At 38.4% G+C, this 19,762-nt stretch overlaps 2 protein-coding genes across 5 annotated transcripts in view; one reads left to right on the forward strand and one right to left on the reverse strand.

The window, feature by feature from the left end:
* The window catches only part of LOC309475523 (CD276 antigen homolog), a 61,253-nt gene extending 51,287 nt beyond the window's left edge, over window positions 1–9,966 (forward strand). For 2 of the 4 annotated variants that reach the window (XM_082138354.1, XM_082138353.1), the window contains 3 exons: window positions 2,274–2,314; window positions 5,131–5,457; window positions 5,665–6,467. In XM_082138354.1, coding sequence (XP_081994480.1) covers window positions 2,274–2,314; window positions 5,131–5,457; window positions 5,665–5,915 — 619 coding nt within the window. In that variant the 3' untranslated portion in view covers window positions 5,916–6,467. Of the gene's footprint in view, window positions 1–2,273; window positions 2,315–5,130; window positions 5,471–5,664; window positions 6,468–9,231 lie in introns of those variants that run through there. The other 2 variants (XM_082138355.1, XM_082138356.1) reach the window with 2 other exon arrangements.
* The window catches only part of LOC309475517 (uncharacterized protein), a 174,914-nt gene that overhangs the window by 44,686 nt on the left and 110,466 nt on the right, over window positions 1–19,762 (reverse strand). The window lies entirely within an intron of this gene.

Below are 19,762 nucleotides of genomic sequence, written 5' to 3' on the forward strand. Positions count from 1 at the left end.
AATGAATATAAAGCTTATATGCATGGTTTATCTGCTGTAACTATTATTTGGATTAAGTGGTTAGCAGTTAGCATTAGCTGTTTGAACTGGTGTGCAGGGAGCTTTAGTTGATAGCATAGATAGTAGTAGAGCCCGTCTACGGAGAGCCTGGCCACTCCCTATTAAGTCAGCCTAAGTCCCTCCCCTCCGGCTCATGGCCTTATTTCGGAAAAAAAATATGTATGGTAGTCAATGGCGAGAGACAACTTATCTTTTTATTCCGTCTGAACTGTGCCCTGAATTACACATATGATGTTTGTCAATTTAAAAGATAATTATGAAAGTCAAGAAAGAAAATCGCTCAATAAACTACATCTCTCGTCTCGCACTATGTACGTATGTGTGCAGTCTGGTACAAAACACTCCGGCATGACGGCGTAACGTTACGGTTATAATGTAAGACTATAGAAAAATGAAAGACGTTATAGCTTCAGTAAAGTTAGCTTCATTCATTGAGAGAAAAAGTATGACGTTACATGTGCGCCTTTTGGGTTTGTAGTCTTTGTAATTACGTATTTTTTTTGTCTTATACCTCAACAGTTTTACATCAAACTGCGACTTTCTTGACTAAAATTTATCTTTTAAATTGACAAACATCATATGTGTAATTCAGGGCACAATTCAAACGAGATCATAATATTTGTTGTCTCTCGCCATTGACTACCATACAATATTTTTTTCCGAAATAAGGTCCCATGGTGGTCCACCGGAAGGGGAGGGACTTAGGCTTTTGGTTGTAGTTCCACCAGAGTTCCACTGGGGGCGATCGCCCATGAGTGCAAAATGAATGGGAGTCTATGGGTCTAGACAGCTAAATTTGTCTCTTTCACCCGATTGCCGTTGAGAAATCTCAGATTTGATTGTAGGTTTTGCAAGTTCAACATGGGTTATAGGTCGAAAGTTGAATGAACGAGTACTTATGTCCTTTCAATTTCTTACAGGTTGTGTTGTTGTTGCCCATAACACGCTAGCATTCTGCTAATGAATGCTGATTGGTCAGTGAAGGACTGATTACGACCAGAGATACCGGTTGATGGAATCGTGTGTGTGTGTGTATATTTTCGGGGTGGTCTTTTAAAACAACAAAACAAAAACTCATCTAGCACGTGTATTTACCTGTGTCAGCTGTGTTGTCGATGCCTCGAGAGAAAAGAAAGTGCAGAGCGCGAAAGCACCAAAGTGACTGAAGGATTGTCGTAAAGCAGTATCTCTGGTCGTACGATGTGTATGACGTCATTGACATTTTAAAAGACTTTTTAAAGCAAATAAGTGACTAAAGAATCTGTCACCCAGCAATGTGTAATTTCTTTGCATCCCCTTTGGAATACAACATTCAGATTTCTAGACAAAAAATTATATCCAGAGAAAAGTGGATTTTGAGGGGTAGGCTATAGCTCCATAGACCTCCATTCATTCTGCACTCGTCCTGTGAACGCCCTCATATGGAACCAGAGTGGAACTGCAACCAGTTCAGAAGCCGGAAGTTTACTGAGAGTGGAAGTTATCCCCTTATTAGACATTCTCTGATAGTAGCTTGATTTGTAGTGAATTAAAAGTTTTAGTAATAGGGTCAGAAGGGTAAAGTTGCCCCCTTAATAACTTGCGGATTTTGCAGCCAGGGTAGTCTAGCAACTCTCCGTTGACTTTCGGGAAAAACCAAACTCTAGTCAGGCCAATCAAATCGTGTCAGTGGGCGGGCTTAACATAATGACGACAGAGTTGTGACGGTTCCATGTGAATTCCCTGCTACTTGAAAACAAAGAATGGCTGCTGCTGCTGGCGAACAGCGGTCATTCGAATCGGCTTTGGCTGTGATTATTAAAAAAGGAAGATGTGTTTGTAGTTTTGCCGACCAGATACAACTGCTGCTCCGCTGGTGGGCACACACTCTGGTTGGTTGTAGCGGTTTCCTATCGCGTGTAGAGGGAATTTGAAAGACAGCTGTTTATCCCGCCCCTCGGATTGAGCCGTGCCAATGGTGAGTTGCCAGACCTAACATCTTGATGTAGGTCTGGCTTGCCAGGCTAACATTTACTACCAGTTTGTAACATATTTAGAGATGAATTTAGTGACATCTGTGATCAGTAAGAAAAATAAGTGTGGTAGGGGAACCCTATCCTATCTTACCTTTATTATGTAGGAATCAAACTCATGACCTTAGTGTTTGTACTGTGCTATTCAAGTTGAACCAAAGGAAGTTAAATAAACTTGTTTTTTTTCTTCTTTTTCTGCAGTTGTGGCTTCATCTGTGTGTTTGCAGTGCTGATAAACAAAGGTGAGCATCTGATCAATCTACATTTGAAATATAAATTAATGCCACTGACTGTTGTGATGATACACAAGGCCACTTTTTGAGCGATTGTTGCTTGGGCACTTTCCCATTGAAAATGGCCAATACATTTCTATCTGGATAATTTAGATTGGTCGTGGGCCCTGTGTCTCATCTGGTTGCCCGTTGATGGCAACATTGCCCAGCAACATTGCTCAAAAAGTTGCCCTGTGTATCATCACCTTTAAAGTTACAGTTACAATTGACCTATCGGTAAGCCCCGTCCCCATTAGTTACTGTTGCTATCTCGGACAAACAAACGGAGCTGCTAACTTAGGGCTGGACGATATGGCCAAAATTTATATCATTATATATTTCTTAATTTCGGCCGATAAGATATAATTCCGATATCGATATGAACAATATAAAAGCCTCAGGAAAACTGCCAAGAACGCCCACAACGAATGTCTGTACCTACAAACTTCTGAAAAATGTATTTGCCAAGTCTCTGAAATCTCCTCCTGTAAAACTATATCATATTTTAGCAATAAAAATGGTACAAATATATTATTGTTTATATTTGATTTGTATTTAGCCTTCATACAAACAAGAAATGTGAAATCACCGTCAAATAAGCATAAGACTCTCAACTTATTAATAATAATATATTTAACTTTAAACTATAGGCTAACATAGGTTGATTATATTATTCTTATAGATTTTAAAACTTTTCAGCCAGGAACAAGAATATGAAAAGTGCTCAGAGTTGCTGTAGAAAAAAAAAAGAAGTGAGCAACAACAAAAACACATGTTGCTGAGGGACATTTTGAGTGTTGATGACACCCTGAATTCATTCTGATTGATGAATCTGAATGTAGTGTTTACATGAACGCTAAACAAGTGATCGGTTGATATGCGCGTTTATGTCACTAAGTCTTGTGAAGACATAATCAGTATGGGTTTCATGACCTTATTTCAGTGACATTTTTTTTTTTTTTTTTTTTTACAAACCACGCATTATCTCAAAACTACAAACTTTTACATACATGCTGCTGACATATTATTGTAGCAGAGTGTGTGCCATGAAAATGTCACAGAATAACAATGTAAGTACTTTGTTCTGTTCAAGTAACAGAAATAAGCACAAATGTCAGAGCATGTTAGAACAACTCCAGAACCCAGAAAACACCTCAGACCCCAGAGGGTTAATTAGTCAGGCCTAGCATTGATTTAGTTATTCAAATGCAAGACAACATAAAAAAAAAAGGTGTGTCGATCAGTGTTCCTCCTCAGCAGAATTCAATTCGACCATCCGTTTTCACACTTTCAGGTAAAAATAAGCATCTACACACTGTAAATTAAAGATTTATTGTGAACTTCAGATTCATTGAACAAAATGGGAGTTTTCACAAGTGCACTGAAATCAGTGAGCTTGCGTTAAAGGGTTAGTTCACCCAAAAATGAAAATTCTGTCAGTAATTACTCACCCTCATGTTGTTCCAACCGCGTAAGACCTTCGTTCATCTTCGGAACACAAATTAAGATATTTTTGATGAAATCTGAGAGCTGATCACTTCTCCGTAGGCTGCTAGGTGGCCCAAACTTGCTGGCCCAGTAAAGTTATTAAAGAGATCGTTAATATAGTCCAAGTGACTACAGTGGCTCAATCTTAAGTATATCAAGCGACGAGAATACTTTTTGTGCGCAAAAACAAACAAAAATAGCGACTTTATTCCAGTCGTTTGGTTCGCGTAGTGTTTTTGCGCTGCGCGTCACACACATGACCAGCGTCGGCCAATAGTGAGCCTACGTGGTGACGTGTAACACAGACGCGCTGCGCAAAAACACTTACGAGGCCCAGAGAGAAGGAAATGAATAGTGGAATAAAGTCGTTATTTTTGTTTGTTTTTGCGCACAAAAAGTATTCTCGTCGCTTGATATACTTAAGATTGAGCCACTGTAGTCACTTGGACTATATTAACGATCTCTTTAATAACTTTTCTGGGCCAGCAAGTTTGGGCCATCTAGCAGCCTTCGGAGAAGTGATCAGCTCTCAGATTTCATCAAAAATATCTTAATTTGTGTTCCGAAGATGAACGAAGGTCTTACGCGGTTGGAACAACATGAGGGTGAGTAATTACTGACAGAATTTTCATTTTTGGGTGAACTAACCCTTTAAACTGACTGACAGCTTCTGTTATTATAAAGGGAGAGCGCAGTGCTCACTCTGTGTCATTTATTCGCAAGAAAACGTATTGTTTTTATGAGACTTTGTGAGTACGTCATACTTCACCTTACAGTTTATTTTTAAACCTAGTGATTTTTATCATGTTTAATATTAATTCAAAAGTGAAACTTGAAAAAATATTATAAAGGAAATGGTTAATATGATGGTTAATAAATTCTCCTCTGCCCCCATCTCCTGTTTTTATTATTAAAGTGTTTTCTATCAAATGTTGGATTTCCTACATCTTACAACATTTGGTTTTGCAAATGGGGACATTCTCAGAAGGATGATGTTCAAATAATGTTTTTGGTTATCACATTGAAAATAACATTTGAAGTACTGGAAAAATGTTGCGTGTGTGTGTCCAATTACACACACTGTGTTTCTTATTTCAACGTTCCCATTACCAAAACTAGTGTTTGCAAAAGTGTGATAACTGCATTCAAAATAGAAATACAACATTAAAAATTAAACCATTGATGGTTTTGTGTTGAAGAACAGAATGACTAACAGTTCACTGGAAATACCCAAGCTGGCTTATTGAAAACCAGGAAGTAACGGTGAATATGGTCAATAACAGTTTCTGTTGTTTCAGTGTTTCTGCAGGGAACAGTAGATGCTGTTATTGGTGGTTCTGTTCTCCTGCCGTGTTCTTCCACTGAACATGATCTGAAACTTCAAGAAATTCATGTGTTTTGGAGACACAATGGCCATGAGATTGTGTGTGATATAATTCCCAGCAGTCGTTCACAGGAGAAACAGGATCCAGAGTATAAGAACAGAACTGAAACTTTTCCAGAGGAGTATGAGAGAGGAAACTTCTCCATCAAACTCCACAAACTTATTTCTGCGGATGCTGGAGAATACACTTGCCTCATCTCACACTCATCTGAACATTACACTGTACAGCTGATCATTATGGGTGTGTGAAAATAGTAGATTAGGGCATGAAGTTTTTAATTGAATTAAAGTTGTTCGCTTTAAAATCTAAATACTGCAAGAAGTTGATCCCTTATTTGAAGTTCACTAGTGATGTTTCAGTCTGAATGTTTCTGTATATAAATTATAGTTGGATCTGTTATCTTTATCACTGTGAGGTAAAATGTCCTGTTATACTTTTTTGTTGCAGAATCAACAGCAGAACAAGTGACCAAATCGACTGAACAAGAAAACCAAGGAGAAACAGAACCAGACAGTGTGGAAACATCATCGCCTTCGCTCGGGGTTGGCATTACATCTGGAATTATAGTTATAGTTATAGGTTTCATTGTAGTTTGTTGGAAAAGAAAGAACTCATGTTGGAAAAGAAAGAACTCAAGCAGTCGTAGGACAGACAGACACGACATGAGTTCAGATGCTCAGGTGAGGTTGAACACATGAATCAGTAATAACTGATAATAATGATAAAGCTGTTGGTACATGACAGATGATACAACTGTATAACTGTAACAGCAGAAACTGCATGAGCTTTAGCGCTAAACACAGAGTCAGTTGAGGAGGTTGATGCTTCCAGTCTTGCTGCCACAACTTTAGATAGAAAAAGTAAGAAATAATCATAAGAGTGTGTAAAGGATTTGGTTGAATAACAGAGAACAGAATATAATCATGTCGATTGAGTGAGTGTGTGTTGCTGTATTTCCTGCTGATCACATTAAGCCTATAACAGTTTTATTTTACAGATGTTAGGATGAATTATGTGGGAAACAGCATTCTTCCTTTCATTCATCCGTATGTGTTTGTGTCATACCTGTAAGTATAGGACAGAAGGTCAGGCTAGCACTATATACAGTGGAAGTTGTTTAAAGCCACAAATGGTGGTAAAGGCTCTACGATCTACTTAAGCTTACGATGCTTTTGGGAAACGCAGACAAGATTCACAAAACAGTGTTTATGTTGGTAACTCTGCCCAGTCTAAACAACAGCAGAATATAAGTCACTGACCTGATCATAAGACATAATTTCTTAAATATCTGTCTTTCGTTATTTATTTATTTATTTATTTGTTAGGAGTGAGAGAGTTTAATGTTGTTGAGTTAAAGACGATCTCCTGTAACCTTGGGATCAGTATGTAGGAAAATTTCCTGCACATAAGAAAAAACAATTATGTTTTGGTAATATGAGATTAAAAAGTTGAAATTGACATAAAATGTCAATTATGCAAGAAATCAGATTTATGAGAAGAAAGTTGAAATTATGACTTCAAAAATTGAAATAATCATATTAAAAAAATCTAAATGGACAAAGTCCTAATTATGATAAAGAAGTCAAAAGTGCTGCACCTCAAACCATCAGATTAATCTGTGCAGAAAAGTGGAGTGACTCACAACTCTTGTATTCACCAGAACTTAATGTTCCTCCACAAGTATTTTATTCTGCAACTGCTAAAGGACCAAACGTTACATATTCTAGCTTTAATGGCTATATACCCTTTATGATCATCACTTTAAAGTAAAGTGCTTTTACTAGTCTGTATAAAGTGTGCTATAAATATCCTTGCCTTATCTTTCCACTTTGTAAGTTACATTTAGTTTTTACAGTTTTCTGATGTAAAAGACACTGTTTTGTACTGTTATATTCTTGCCTTATGCACTGCATTCTTACTGTATAACAGAATGAGATCTTGAAAATGTACATTTTTGGCTAAAGTTAAGACAAGTGAGTCTGTCAATATGTTGCTGCCTTAAATTATGTAAACATTCATCTTGAAAATAATGCTTTATTTGCTGTAACTGAATTGTTAAATTGTTAATGTACTTTAATATTCTCATGTATAAACAGAGGAAACATGGAGCATAGTTTCATTGTATTTGCATGATCTCATGATGTTCAAGACCCAATAAATTGTTTTGATGAAATAATGCGTCTGTCAGAATTGTTTGGATATTTACAATCTTATACTTTCTACTAACACCAAATGTTTTGCATTTACATTTATACTGTAAATTTGGATGACGCTTTTATCCAAAGTGTGAAAGCAGAAATGTGGTTTCTGTTTAAAGCAAACAGCACATCAGTGGTATATTAGTTTAGTTTGGTTCACACATGATAAAACTCAGTATCTGAACGCCAGTGTCTCCTCATCACAACTAACCCCTTCCTGACGCTTGGTGTGTTTTGGACAGTTCACTGGGGCTCTTTGAGGGACCTGTGAGGGTCTGAATGTTCTCTAAGGGCCCAGCTGTATCTCAGCACCAGAACATAACAATACACACATGGGATTGGGCTTTTCTCATGTGTGTGTATGACAAACATCCTGATGCTCAAAGTTTCCACATCAACACTCTTCTTATGAGTAAATGTAAAACATCATATACTGGCATCAGGTCAAACCTCTGCAAACTATTGAACAATCAAACTGAATGCCTCTGTGTGATTCAGAAACAGTATGATGAATAGGCATCAAAGTATTTTGACCATATACTACAAAACACACCGCAAAATGCAATAATACATTGAATACAAAAGTCAAAAAGAAGAGAAATACAAAACCTGTCAGTCAGGTTTGTGCAGTTCCTGTCATGATAAAAGTAAACAGTGAAATAGGACAATAATTTCAACCCTGAATAACATTTATACAATAAAGCAAATCATCAATTTTTTACCTGTTCTGTCTCAATATTTTATCAAACTTTTTTATTTTTTTATTTTTACATCTGCATAAATATGTCTCTGTCATTTTCTCTGTAAGAATGATTAGAATGAGGATGTAACTGGTAATAATAAACAAAACCACGACATGACGGTGTATATGGGACACACTATACCTGCGCACTCACTCACACATCTAGTCTGACAACAATCCTGAATCTCTGAATTTCTCCTCCCGTCAGAGAACACAGTCTCTTATTGTACAGTCTTACTTTTGAGCTCATTTGAAAGGCAAATTCATGAAAAGGTCAGGCTGTATTTCCCTGTTCTTTTCAATTATCTTGTTTATTGTTCTCCGTGGGTTATGATCAGGATGTCACTGGAAGTTCTGCAATCTTGTCCTGCTGTTACAGTGATGATAAACTAAAGCCAAGACATAATAATGTGTTAATAATAATAATAGGATGTCACTGGCGTAAAGACCGCATTTAAAAGCATCCACAGTTCTCAGATGGTAAGGAGAGCATTCCACAGTCTGGGAGTGGCTGAACAGAAAGCCAAATCTCCCATACGGCGTTACCATAAAGACACTGTGTGTGAGTGAGACAGGGAGCCAGAGGAGTGATTTGAGGATGAGGGTGATATCAGGATCATCAGGATCCTAGCAGCGCTGTTCTTTATTAAGACTCAATGGCAGAGGGAATATAAGACATCATTCAGAGAAATGTTGAAGTGAAACAGGTGAAGTAAAGACTGCTACTGTTTATGATGTCCAGAATGTCCTTCACTATTCAAAAAATGTCTTCACTAGTAAAACCTGTTAAACACCAGCTAGTTCTCCAGATCTCACTATAGTTAAAGTAGCTTATAAACAGGACAGATCCTGTTTCTATTTAAATCTAGTGATCACTATCACTTACAAAACATGATATCATTGATCAACAAGGACATCTTATCCCGTCTGTGTGGGAATCAAACTTTGACTTTCATCTGTGTGTTTGCAGTGCTGATAAACAAAGGTGAACATCTGAACAACTCATTTAATAGTTAAATTCAGGCCACATGAAGTAATGTCAGTCTTGTGTTTGGACAGTTTGTGTTGTTTCAGTGTCTCTGCAGGAAACAGTAGAGGCTGTTATTGGTGGTTCTGTTCTCCTGCCGTGTTCTTCCACTGAACATGATCTGAAACTTCAAGACACTGATGTAGACTGGGGAGACAATAATGACAAAATTGTGTATAGTATAATTAAGGATAATTATTTAGTGTCTGGACCTGGAGTACAAGAACAGAACTGAAACTTCCCCTGATGAGTCTCTGAGAGAAATATCTTCTCACACAAACTCAACAACCTGATGCAGGAAAATACACTTGCTTCATCACAAACCCTTATTCTGAACAGGAGTTTTTGAAAGTTTTTTCAAATCTAAATACAATAAGTGTTTGACCAACTAGTGATCCTCCAGTCTGAATGCTGCTGTATGTAAATGATGGGAACATTATGGAAACAGGAAACAAATCCACTAAAAACTAAGCAGAAGATACAGGAGAAGCAGACAGTGTAAATATGATGACCTTTAATATTTGTGTTGCATCAGCTGTATTATCCGCAGTGCTTATGGTTTGTTTCATAATATTTCTCTTGAAAAACAGAACAACTCAAGCTGACTCATTCTGTTCTGTCTCAGTGTCATAAATGACAAACAGCTTTAAGCTTTTTCTGATTATTTTTTGATTTGATCTTTCTTTGGTTCTTCTCTGGTGCAAAAGACAGTAAGTTTCCATCTTTACCACAAATGTTCTTTGTCACGCTGTGTTTGACAGTATTAAATGTATTTTGTATCATTTCATGTTAGTACTGCACATCATTTACCAAACATGCTCGTTAATTCCTGATATCACACCAATTAAAACAATGTATTTGTACACACGTGCAAAAGATAAAACAGATAAAAACTGATACACAGCTCTAACACTAATACTGGAAGATCATTTTATATTTATCATTTTATATTTCTTAAGATTAAAACTGCACATCGTTTAGACAAAAAATATTAATTCCTGACAGCAAATTAATAATTTTTTGGTCCCAAATCCCATTATAACTTTATTCATGTCTTACTGTACGTCACTCACTCCAGGATACTTCTGTCTTGTGTGCTGAATATTGCATAATTTTGACACGTAACATTTCATGCACAATGATAACTGCTTAATCAGAAGAGGAACAGAGTGAACCGAGCAAATGATCATAATGTCCAGAGACATGGTGTTGGGCTCTTTACAGTAACTGGGGCTCTTTGAGGGCCAAATGAGGCTCTTGATGTATTTCAGTATAGAAATCTGTGAAGAAATAGGACTGGACTCTTCTTACTTGTGGCAATGTTTATAACTACAGTATCCTGGAGCCACAGCAACACTATTCTGATAAATCATCAAACAATGGCATCAGGTGATACACTTCTGCAAACTAAAAGAGACAAAGACAAACTGAACGTATCTATGTATTAAGAACCAGACTGACTAGAACAGACTTCAGTTAGCATTGTGTTCATATAACACAAAAACACAATACAACAATGCGGTACATACAAATACTCTGCTTTTGCGCACACACACACACACACACACACACACACACACACACACACACACACACACACACACACACACACACACACACACACACACGCGCACACGCACACACACACACACACACACACACACACACACACGCGCGCACACAAAGACAAACGTTACTACGAACATGTTACTGGATTATTACAATCAATGTCAAAATGAATGTTTGGAAATGTAAACTACTATTTCCTTCTGTGTCTTAAAACTATATTATTTGGTACTAACATGCCTAAAACTTTTTCACAGTACTGTATATATTTACATGAAGTGAGCATGATGGAAGCAAGATAGATTTTTTTTTATTAAATTATAAAAATGTTGAATAATATCTTAAAAGTGCTTTAAGTGTATCTTAAAATTGTTTCTATTTGTTTACTGTGTAATGAAGCGTCATCGGAGTGAGAATCCATCTGCAGTTTATTGATAGTCAGATTCACAAGCAGTAAAATATACAATTGCGACAGCATAAACAGGAACAGGCCGAGGTCAGGGTAGGCAGCAGAGAATCAAGGTACGAAAAACAGTCCAAGTCAAATACAGGGAAAAAAACTATTATAAACAGGAATAAATGCTCAGAAATATTCACCGGGGCAAAACAAGACTTTGCACTGATACTGTGTAAGTGGTGTGCTTAAGTAGTGTGTGTATAATAAACTGCAGGTGTGTGTGTCCCAGTGTCTGGGGTTCAATCGTTAGCTGAGTGCAGGTATTCCACATTTTTGTGATCTGTGAGAATCGTGAAAGGGTGCTGTGCTCCCTCTAACCAGTGCCGCCATTCCTCCAACGCAGCCTTCATGGCTAGTAGTTCACGGTTGCCCACGTCGTACTTTAGTTCAGCTGGGGACAATTTTATTGAGTAGAATGCACAGGGAAACATTTTGGTTGGAATTCCATGACGCTGACTATACTGTAAGTATGGCCCCTATACCTGTGTTCGAAGCGTCAACCTCAACTATGAATGGGAGATTTGGGTCAGGATAATGAAGAATTGGAGCGGATGTGAATCGTGCTTTGAGATCTTGGAATGCCTGCTGAGAGTGGGTTGACCAGATGAGGCGAGATGAGTCATGGTAGTTAAGGGAGCGGCGACAGAACTGAAGTTTCTTATTAAAGGGTTAGTTCACCCAAAAATGAAAATTCTGTCAGTAATTACTCACCCTCATGTTGTTCCAACCGCGTAAGACCTTCGTTCATCTTCGGAACACAAATTAAGATATTTTTGATGAAATCTGAGAGCTGATCACTTCTCCGTAGGCTGCTAGGTGGCCCAAACTTGCTGGCCCAGAAAAGTTATTAAAGAGATCGTTAATATAGTCCAAGTGACTACAGTGGCTCAATCTTAAGTATCTCAAGCGACGAGAATACTTTTTGTGCGCAAAAACAAACAAAAATAACGACTTTATTCCACTATTCATTTCCTTCTCTCTGGGCCTCGTAAGTGTTTTTTGCGCAGCGCGTCTGTGTTACACGTCACCACGTAGGCTCACTATTGGCCGACGCTGGTCATGTGTGTGACGCGCAGCGCAAAAACACTACGTGAACCAACTAGTGGCCCAGGAAATGAATAGTGGAATAAAGTCGTTATTTTTGTTTGTTTTTGCGCACAAAAAGTATTCTCGTCGCTTGAGATACTTAAGATTGAGCCACTGTAGTCACTTGGACTATATTAACGATCTCTTTAATAACTTTTCTGGGCCAGCAAGTTTGGGCCACCTAGCAGCCTACGGAGAAGTGATCAGCTCTCAGATTTCATCAAAAATATCTTAATTTGTGTTCCGAAGATGAACGAAGGTCTTACGCGGTTGGAACAACATGAGGGTGAGTAATTACTGACAGAATTTTCATTTTTGGGTGAACTAACCCTTAAGCGCCTGTAAAAATTGGCGAACCCCAAGAATCGTTGTAGTTCCTTTACTATGCGTGGTTGAGGCCATTCCAAAACCGCCTTGACCTTGCCCTCATCCATAGCTACTCCCTCCTGACAGATGATGTATCCCAGAAATGTCATAGAGGTCTGATGACGATCGTTTTCAGCCGCGGCATTTATCAAAGGCAGGTATTGCGTACACCTGGATTTCAAAGGTACGCACAGCTTCATAAATCAGGCGGTGAGAGGAGTGTAAGCATAATCTTACGGCAACATATACGCCCGTTTCTACGCAAGATTGATAAATGAGGGCCATTGAACTCTCCGTGTGTGTGTATGACAAACATTGTGCTGAGAGTTTCCACATAAACACCACTCCTTACTAGTCAATGAAACGCATCAAATAATGGCATCAGGTCACACCAGAAACAGTATGATGACAATAGGTATCAAAAGCATTTTGTTCATATAGTAACACAATACAATCATGCAATACAAAAGAATATACAGTATGTCAAAATCAGGAGAAATATTAATGTTATAACAATACATTAAACTATATAAAGATGTATAAGCAGAACAAATATCAATAAATTCAAAAAGTTCAACTGAAGTAAAACAAGCAAACACACACACACACACACACACACACACACACACAAACCTACATGCTTTTATGACTATAAACAAGGCTGATCCTGTCATCCCCATGGCGGCCCTCTTCACCATTCCTCCATTCCTCCATGGCTCCTCCCTCCATCATCGCCGGCTGTGGACATGTCCAGAACATATGACCCAAAGTGGGCTCTTCTCTGTGACATCTAGAACATGTCATATTTCTGGAAATATTCTTGCCAGTTTACTCCTAGAAAAGTGTAGCCTATGGATTATCTTAAATTGCAGTAATCCATGCCTGACACAAACAGATGTTGAATGAATTTTCCTAATTACTGACTGCCAGACCGACTCTGAGAATACACTTCAATATAAAAGTCCAGGAACACACACAGGGAATATGTAACAAACCGCTTGTTCGATCTCCACTGTTGATATGGATTGTTGAAGACTGACTTTATCCTGTTCACTGATGAAGTGGCAAAACAGTGTGCTGTGTTCTCACTGTCACATGGCTCTGGTGTGTACAGCTCCTCATAAAAAATAATAATAAACTGCTTGTTAATGCTTAACTGGTCTGTGGTTATTCCATGTGACTTCTACATTTCTGTTACATAACTAGTTTCATTTTTCTGTCTCAAAAGCAACTTGCTAGCCTTTTCGCCATACTCAAATTCTTGCTGTTTAGATCTCAGATATAACCTCTCCTCTGCCTCTATGGTTAAGGTATCTCTGACTGTAACACTCCTCTCTCCTTATATAGGGCAGCGGTGGAGATCTAGAATGCTCTTGATCTATATCGTTTATCCTTGAGATAATCTGATTTTCCTTCATTCTTCACTCCATTCTTTTTTCCGTCATGCCCGCACTGTATGAATTTTGCCTTCAACATCTCCCAGAAGTTACAGTCAGTCATACCCGGCACGGTTTGTTTCAAGGAAGTAATATATCTGATTAGATAGAATTCAACAAACTTCTAATTTGCCAGTAATCTAGAGCTGAATCTCCACACACCCCGTGATGGTATGTTGATTTGAAAGCAGAGAGTGATCACTACATGGTCAGAAATAACTCTACCTGTGTATTCACATAATCTGAGTAATGGTAACATTCTCTTGTCTGTAAAGATGAAGTCAATATTTGAATAGATCTGATGAGTTGCAGAAAAATGCCTTTTGGTTTCATATATTTCCATGCATCAAACATACCGCAAGTTTGCAGAAGCTCATTGAAATATCGATCTGATTTAGTGCTGTTATATTCTTGCTATGTGAACTGCATTTTATAATTGTCATGGTTTGTTGTTGCATTAAGCGCACAGTGAAAGGGGTAGAGAACAAAAACAGTCTTTATTAAATCCACACAGAAAACTCATGAGATCGCAGGAGGAAACCATAAACACAACCACGTTTAACACTGACGATACCAGACCAAAGAACTAGAGAAACACAGGCCTTAAATACATGAGGAGTGTAATCAATGTCAAACGGAAACTAAGTAGGGAACACAGTCAGGGAAAAAAGGAAACCAAAACACCATGATAATAAAACAGAACAAGCATTTCAAATGTATGAGACACTAAAAAAGGAACATTGTTTGCTAAAGGTCAGATGAGTCGGTCAGTGTGTTGCTGTCTTGACAATTCTGTACCACAAGTGTTCTTTCTTCATGTTGTGTTTACTAGTGTTAAATCTATTATGTCTACTATATGTTATTTCATAATTATGTTCGAATTATAACTGCATTTCATTTACCAAGTCTGACTCATTACACATCAGTCAATGTTTTTACTCTGTATATAAAGATGAAACATGGTGCTCAAAGTTGAGATCTGCTATACAAGTTGTTATAGAGACACACTCCACAAAATGAGTTGGTGTCTTCAACTGCATGACATCAGACCTTTTTATTAATCACAAATTGTAAAATCCCACAAATTGAAAGTTCCAGTAGGAACAAATGTACGATGCATTCTGCACACCTGGAATGAATGTTTTATTTTTTGTTTGTTTAGTTCCTCCCGACAGCAACAGTGTCGGCCCAGATCCGGCCCACATCTGGTACACGTGGATTCCACACGGTTCAGATCTTTGTTGGTCCTGAAACAACATTCCAGTCAAACCAGAACCCCACACCTCACACAAACCATAAACTAGCCCTAAAATCAGTGGACAACTAGTGGTTGATAAAGATGGTGTTCAAGCCCCTAACATTAACCCAAGAGTAAACCTAACAGTAGCCCTAAACCTAACCCTAACATTTGATTGGTTGATAAGGATGTTTTTCCAGGATGTTGATTTAGGAAACTTCCTCCTTGTTGAAATCACGTTCACCTCTATGTACATATTCTTTGGGAAAGATGCAAATGTGCACCTTACCACCTTGAATATCAAACATACCATATTTTTGTCATGTTTTCAAGAAGATAAAAGACTTCAACTAAGAATCCAAACTGTTTAAGCTGTTATGACTTTTCTGAGAATATACTACTTCAATGAAGTCATTCTTCTTTGTTTTAAGCATAAATATAACAGAACACAGTGCAGGTTATGATCAGAACTAGAAAATAATATAGAAATACAGTGAAGAAGAAGGAGTTGTTCAGTGGTTGTCTCACTGTTGTGTGGCGCCCTCTACTGGATAAACACCTGAACTAAATCTTTGAAATACTCTATACAGTGATGCTGTATTTGGATACTTAAGCCACGCTTTAAAATGTCATCATATAACAAAATATTAAACCAGATGACATTTATTTTAACAACATATAGCACAAGTACACTGTGTTACTGTAGATGTACTTAAGTGCACTTGTTCAAGTGCAGAGCATCCCTCAGTCTAACTTATACAAATGCATAAAGCAAATACAAAGATTCAAAAATAACCCAAACAAGACAAAACTTTCCTGCTAAGTTTATGCTGTGGTCACTTCTCATTTCTCTACTTTAATGTACAAGCTAGCATTAGCGCTAGTGGTGGAATCAGATTTTATTGTTGGGATAGTCGACCTCTTCTTTCTTCTCTCGTTCTCGATTCTTCTGACTCTGCCGGATCTTTCGTGTGGACTCGATCCCTGAGCTCTCAAACAGACGTGCCATGAAGGCCAGGCCTTCACGTTTAATGTAGGACTTTCCAGCAAAAGTGTAAAGAACAGGATTTATAGAGCTACTGATGAAGGTGAAAGTGGAGGCGAAGCCCCAGAAAGATGTCCAGATTTGATTGACTCTGTGAGGATGAGGATTAATTAGTTATTAAATTAGAAAAACACAATTAAACACAATTAAAGGACCCAGAATGGCATTTCTGTGAAAGTTTTTAGGCCCTGTTTACACCTGGTATTAAGATGTGTTTTGGTCGATCGGATCACAAGTGACACTAAATACAGGTGTTAACAGGGTCTAAAACGCTTTGAGTTTGTCCACTTTCAACCACTTCCAGAGGTAGTCAAAAACACATCCAACCGGATTACTTTCATAGTGTAAACACTCATGTGGTCGAACAGACACAAAAGACCGTCTTGTATCCGCATACTGACCTAAAGTGTAAACATTGGGAAGCTCTCTGGCCAGACTGAACCATTCCTGATTAATAACACACACTCACAGCTTTCGGCTGGTTTTGATCTCCATTTTTGTTTCGAAGATTAACTAAAGTCATTGTTACTGGTTTGGAATGACATGAGTGTGAGTAAATGATGATAGAATTTGTATTTTGAGTGAACTAACCCTTTAAACTTTGAAATATATGTTATATATGAAATATGGCCCTGGTTTCACTGACAAGGCTTAAACCTATTCGAATTTGAATTTGAATTTATTGAAGGATAGCCTCTTGAGATGCAACATCTCATTTTCAAGAGGGTCCTATAAACACAAATACAGAATACAAAAACAAAACATAAAAAAAAAAAAAAAATAATAATAATAATAATAATAAATAACAACATTACAAATACACATAAACTCATTCATACACAACACATTCATACACAGATTCTCTCCCCAACATACACCTACATACACCTACCTATCCCACTCACCAAAATATATATATATATAAATATATATATTTTAAATAAACAAAATGCGCAAAAAAATTTAGGTTAACTTAAAATTTAAAACATAAACAGGTTGTTTGAAAATATTCCTAAAGTTATTCCTAAACTACAATGCAAGTTTGAGCTGTTTTTAGTGAAAGCAACTTGCACTGCCATATCTAAAATATGTCAGTGCCATTGGTTTGTCTCAAGATGCACACCAGTAATGTTTTTTTTCTAAGGCATTTATAAAAGTTACTTAAATGTTCTAATTAAACTAAGGCCTAATTCTGGCTTAATCTAAGCCCTGTCTGTGAAACCAGGCCATAATGTTTAAATATATGTAACCTGTAGCATTTTTACTTGAGTCTTATCATTCAAAATGGCCAAAATTCAGTTCAAAGTCAGAGTTCAGTCTGACTTTCTGTAAGTAGTGTGGGTTTGTTGTGTGAAGGACAGCAACACAAGGATTTTGCAGCTTCTTTTCCAATTGTTTTTTTGTCACTAAGCATTTCACATTTTTTGTAAATTTTTTATATATTCATAGTGTATGTTGTGCATAATTATGTTGGACATTTCATGCCTGTAGCTGAATTTGGTACAGTTGTTCAAGTTAAAGTTTATTGCATCTCCTAAAAGATAATAGACATTAAATCTGTGCATTAAATCTTTTGCTCTTCTTAGCAGAAGTGTAAGCAGTGTGGTTTAGCTCAAATAAAGAGTAAAGCTAAGCTCAGTACTTAAACCATCAGTTCCTCTGAGTTGGTCACTTGACAATAAATGACTCATATGGTGTCATGTTGTTCTTGACAGGTGGTTTACCCTTGAGCAGAGTTCACATTTGCTTTAGACATCTCGGCATTTTTTAACCTCAAACGGAAAAAGAATGGCAGTGCAGTCAGTGAGTGAGGATTTAACAGTTTGATAGAATGATTGTTGTTTCTTCATGTAGATATTATATATATATATATATATATATACACACACACACACACACACACACACACACACACACACACACACACACACACATATGCGAGTGGACAAGCAGAAGCCCACAGATTGTGATCAACACAAGCACTAATAAGGCAAGAATGGATCTTCATCAGTCAGGATTTGGCCCAGAAGCTGATATCCAGCATGCCAGAGTGAATTACAAAGGTTATGAAGAAGAAGGGTCAACACTGTAAATAGCTTTCAAAACGTATAAAATCCTTATCGTTGTGTTCCAATATACCATCGAAACATGAAAAAAATAATCTACAAATACTGAAACAGCAAACTTTGCAAAAAACGTACTCGGTTACTAACGTAACCTCGGTTCTCTCTAGAAGAGGGAACGAGTACTGCGTAAGATATCTTACGCTAGGGGAAAATCCTTTTTCCGCGAGATATTGAAGCCAAAAATTATCCTTAATTTTGTAATAATGCAAAACGCATTGCGGCAGCATGCAGACATAGGCGAGGCAGCTCGCGCGCCTATTGGCTGCTCTGCGGCAACTGCAGCAGCCTGTCGAGCGAGGCCTGGCGTGACGCCAGACCCAATCAGGGCACTTCGCGCCCGCTGCGTCACGTCCCGCCGAAATGGGCGTGGTCTAGGCCTATAAATACCGCTCGCAGGCAGCTATTATCTGGTTTTTCATCATCGAAGCAACCAGAGCGTGTGCATGCACGGCAAGATACGCAGTACTCGTTCCCTCTTCTAGAGAGAACCGAGGTTACGTTAGTAGCCGAGTACGTTCTCTTACGAGAGGTCTCTCGTACTGCGTAAGATATCTTACGCTAGGGGACCCAATGCAAAACGCCGTGCATGCTGAGATCTGACACCAAAGACCCAAGGGCGAAAGCCCGGGGTACATATAGTGCACAATCACTCAGGGAACTCACAGGGAGTCCGGGAAGAGGGAGGGGCGAAGCCGCACTCTTCCACATATGGCAGCGTCGCTTGAGACGCGAATTTCATCATACAGACAGGGCGGGGTACAGCCTGAACTGATGGGGGAATGTGGGTCTTACACAGTTTGCCCAGGCACATCTCGTGCTGCTACTTTTCACTGTCGAACGTTGAGCTGTGCTCAGTAGACGCAGCATTCTGAGCTGATAGCATCAGGTCAGATAATACTGGTAAACTTTGACCGACAGCAGCCTGGCCTGCAGGGCGGGAACCTCTAGGTTATAAAACCTTATAAATGTAGACGGGGAGGCCCAGCCTGCCGCCATACAAATATCTTGCAAGGCAATCCCACTTGACCAGGCCCACGAAGAGGCCATGCCTCTCGTGGAGTGCGCTCTGACACCCAACGGGCACTGCATGCCCTTAGAGGCGTATGCCAGCGCTATAGCATCAACTATCCATCTGGATAGGCTCTGTTTCGACGCGGCTAGTCCCTTAGAACGTCCGCTAAAAGAAACAAAGAGCTGCTCCGTCTGTCTGAAAACAGACGAGCGAGACACATAAGCTCGTAATGCCCTGACTGGGCAAA

This window comes from Leuciscus leuciscus (genome assembly GCF_965113295.1).
Source record: "Leuciscus leuciscus genome assembly, chromosome: 15".
NCBI classification, from domain to species: Eukaryota; Metazoa; Chordata; class Actinopteri; order Cypriniformes; family Leuciscidae; genus Leuciscus; species Leuciscus leuciscus.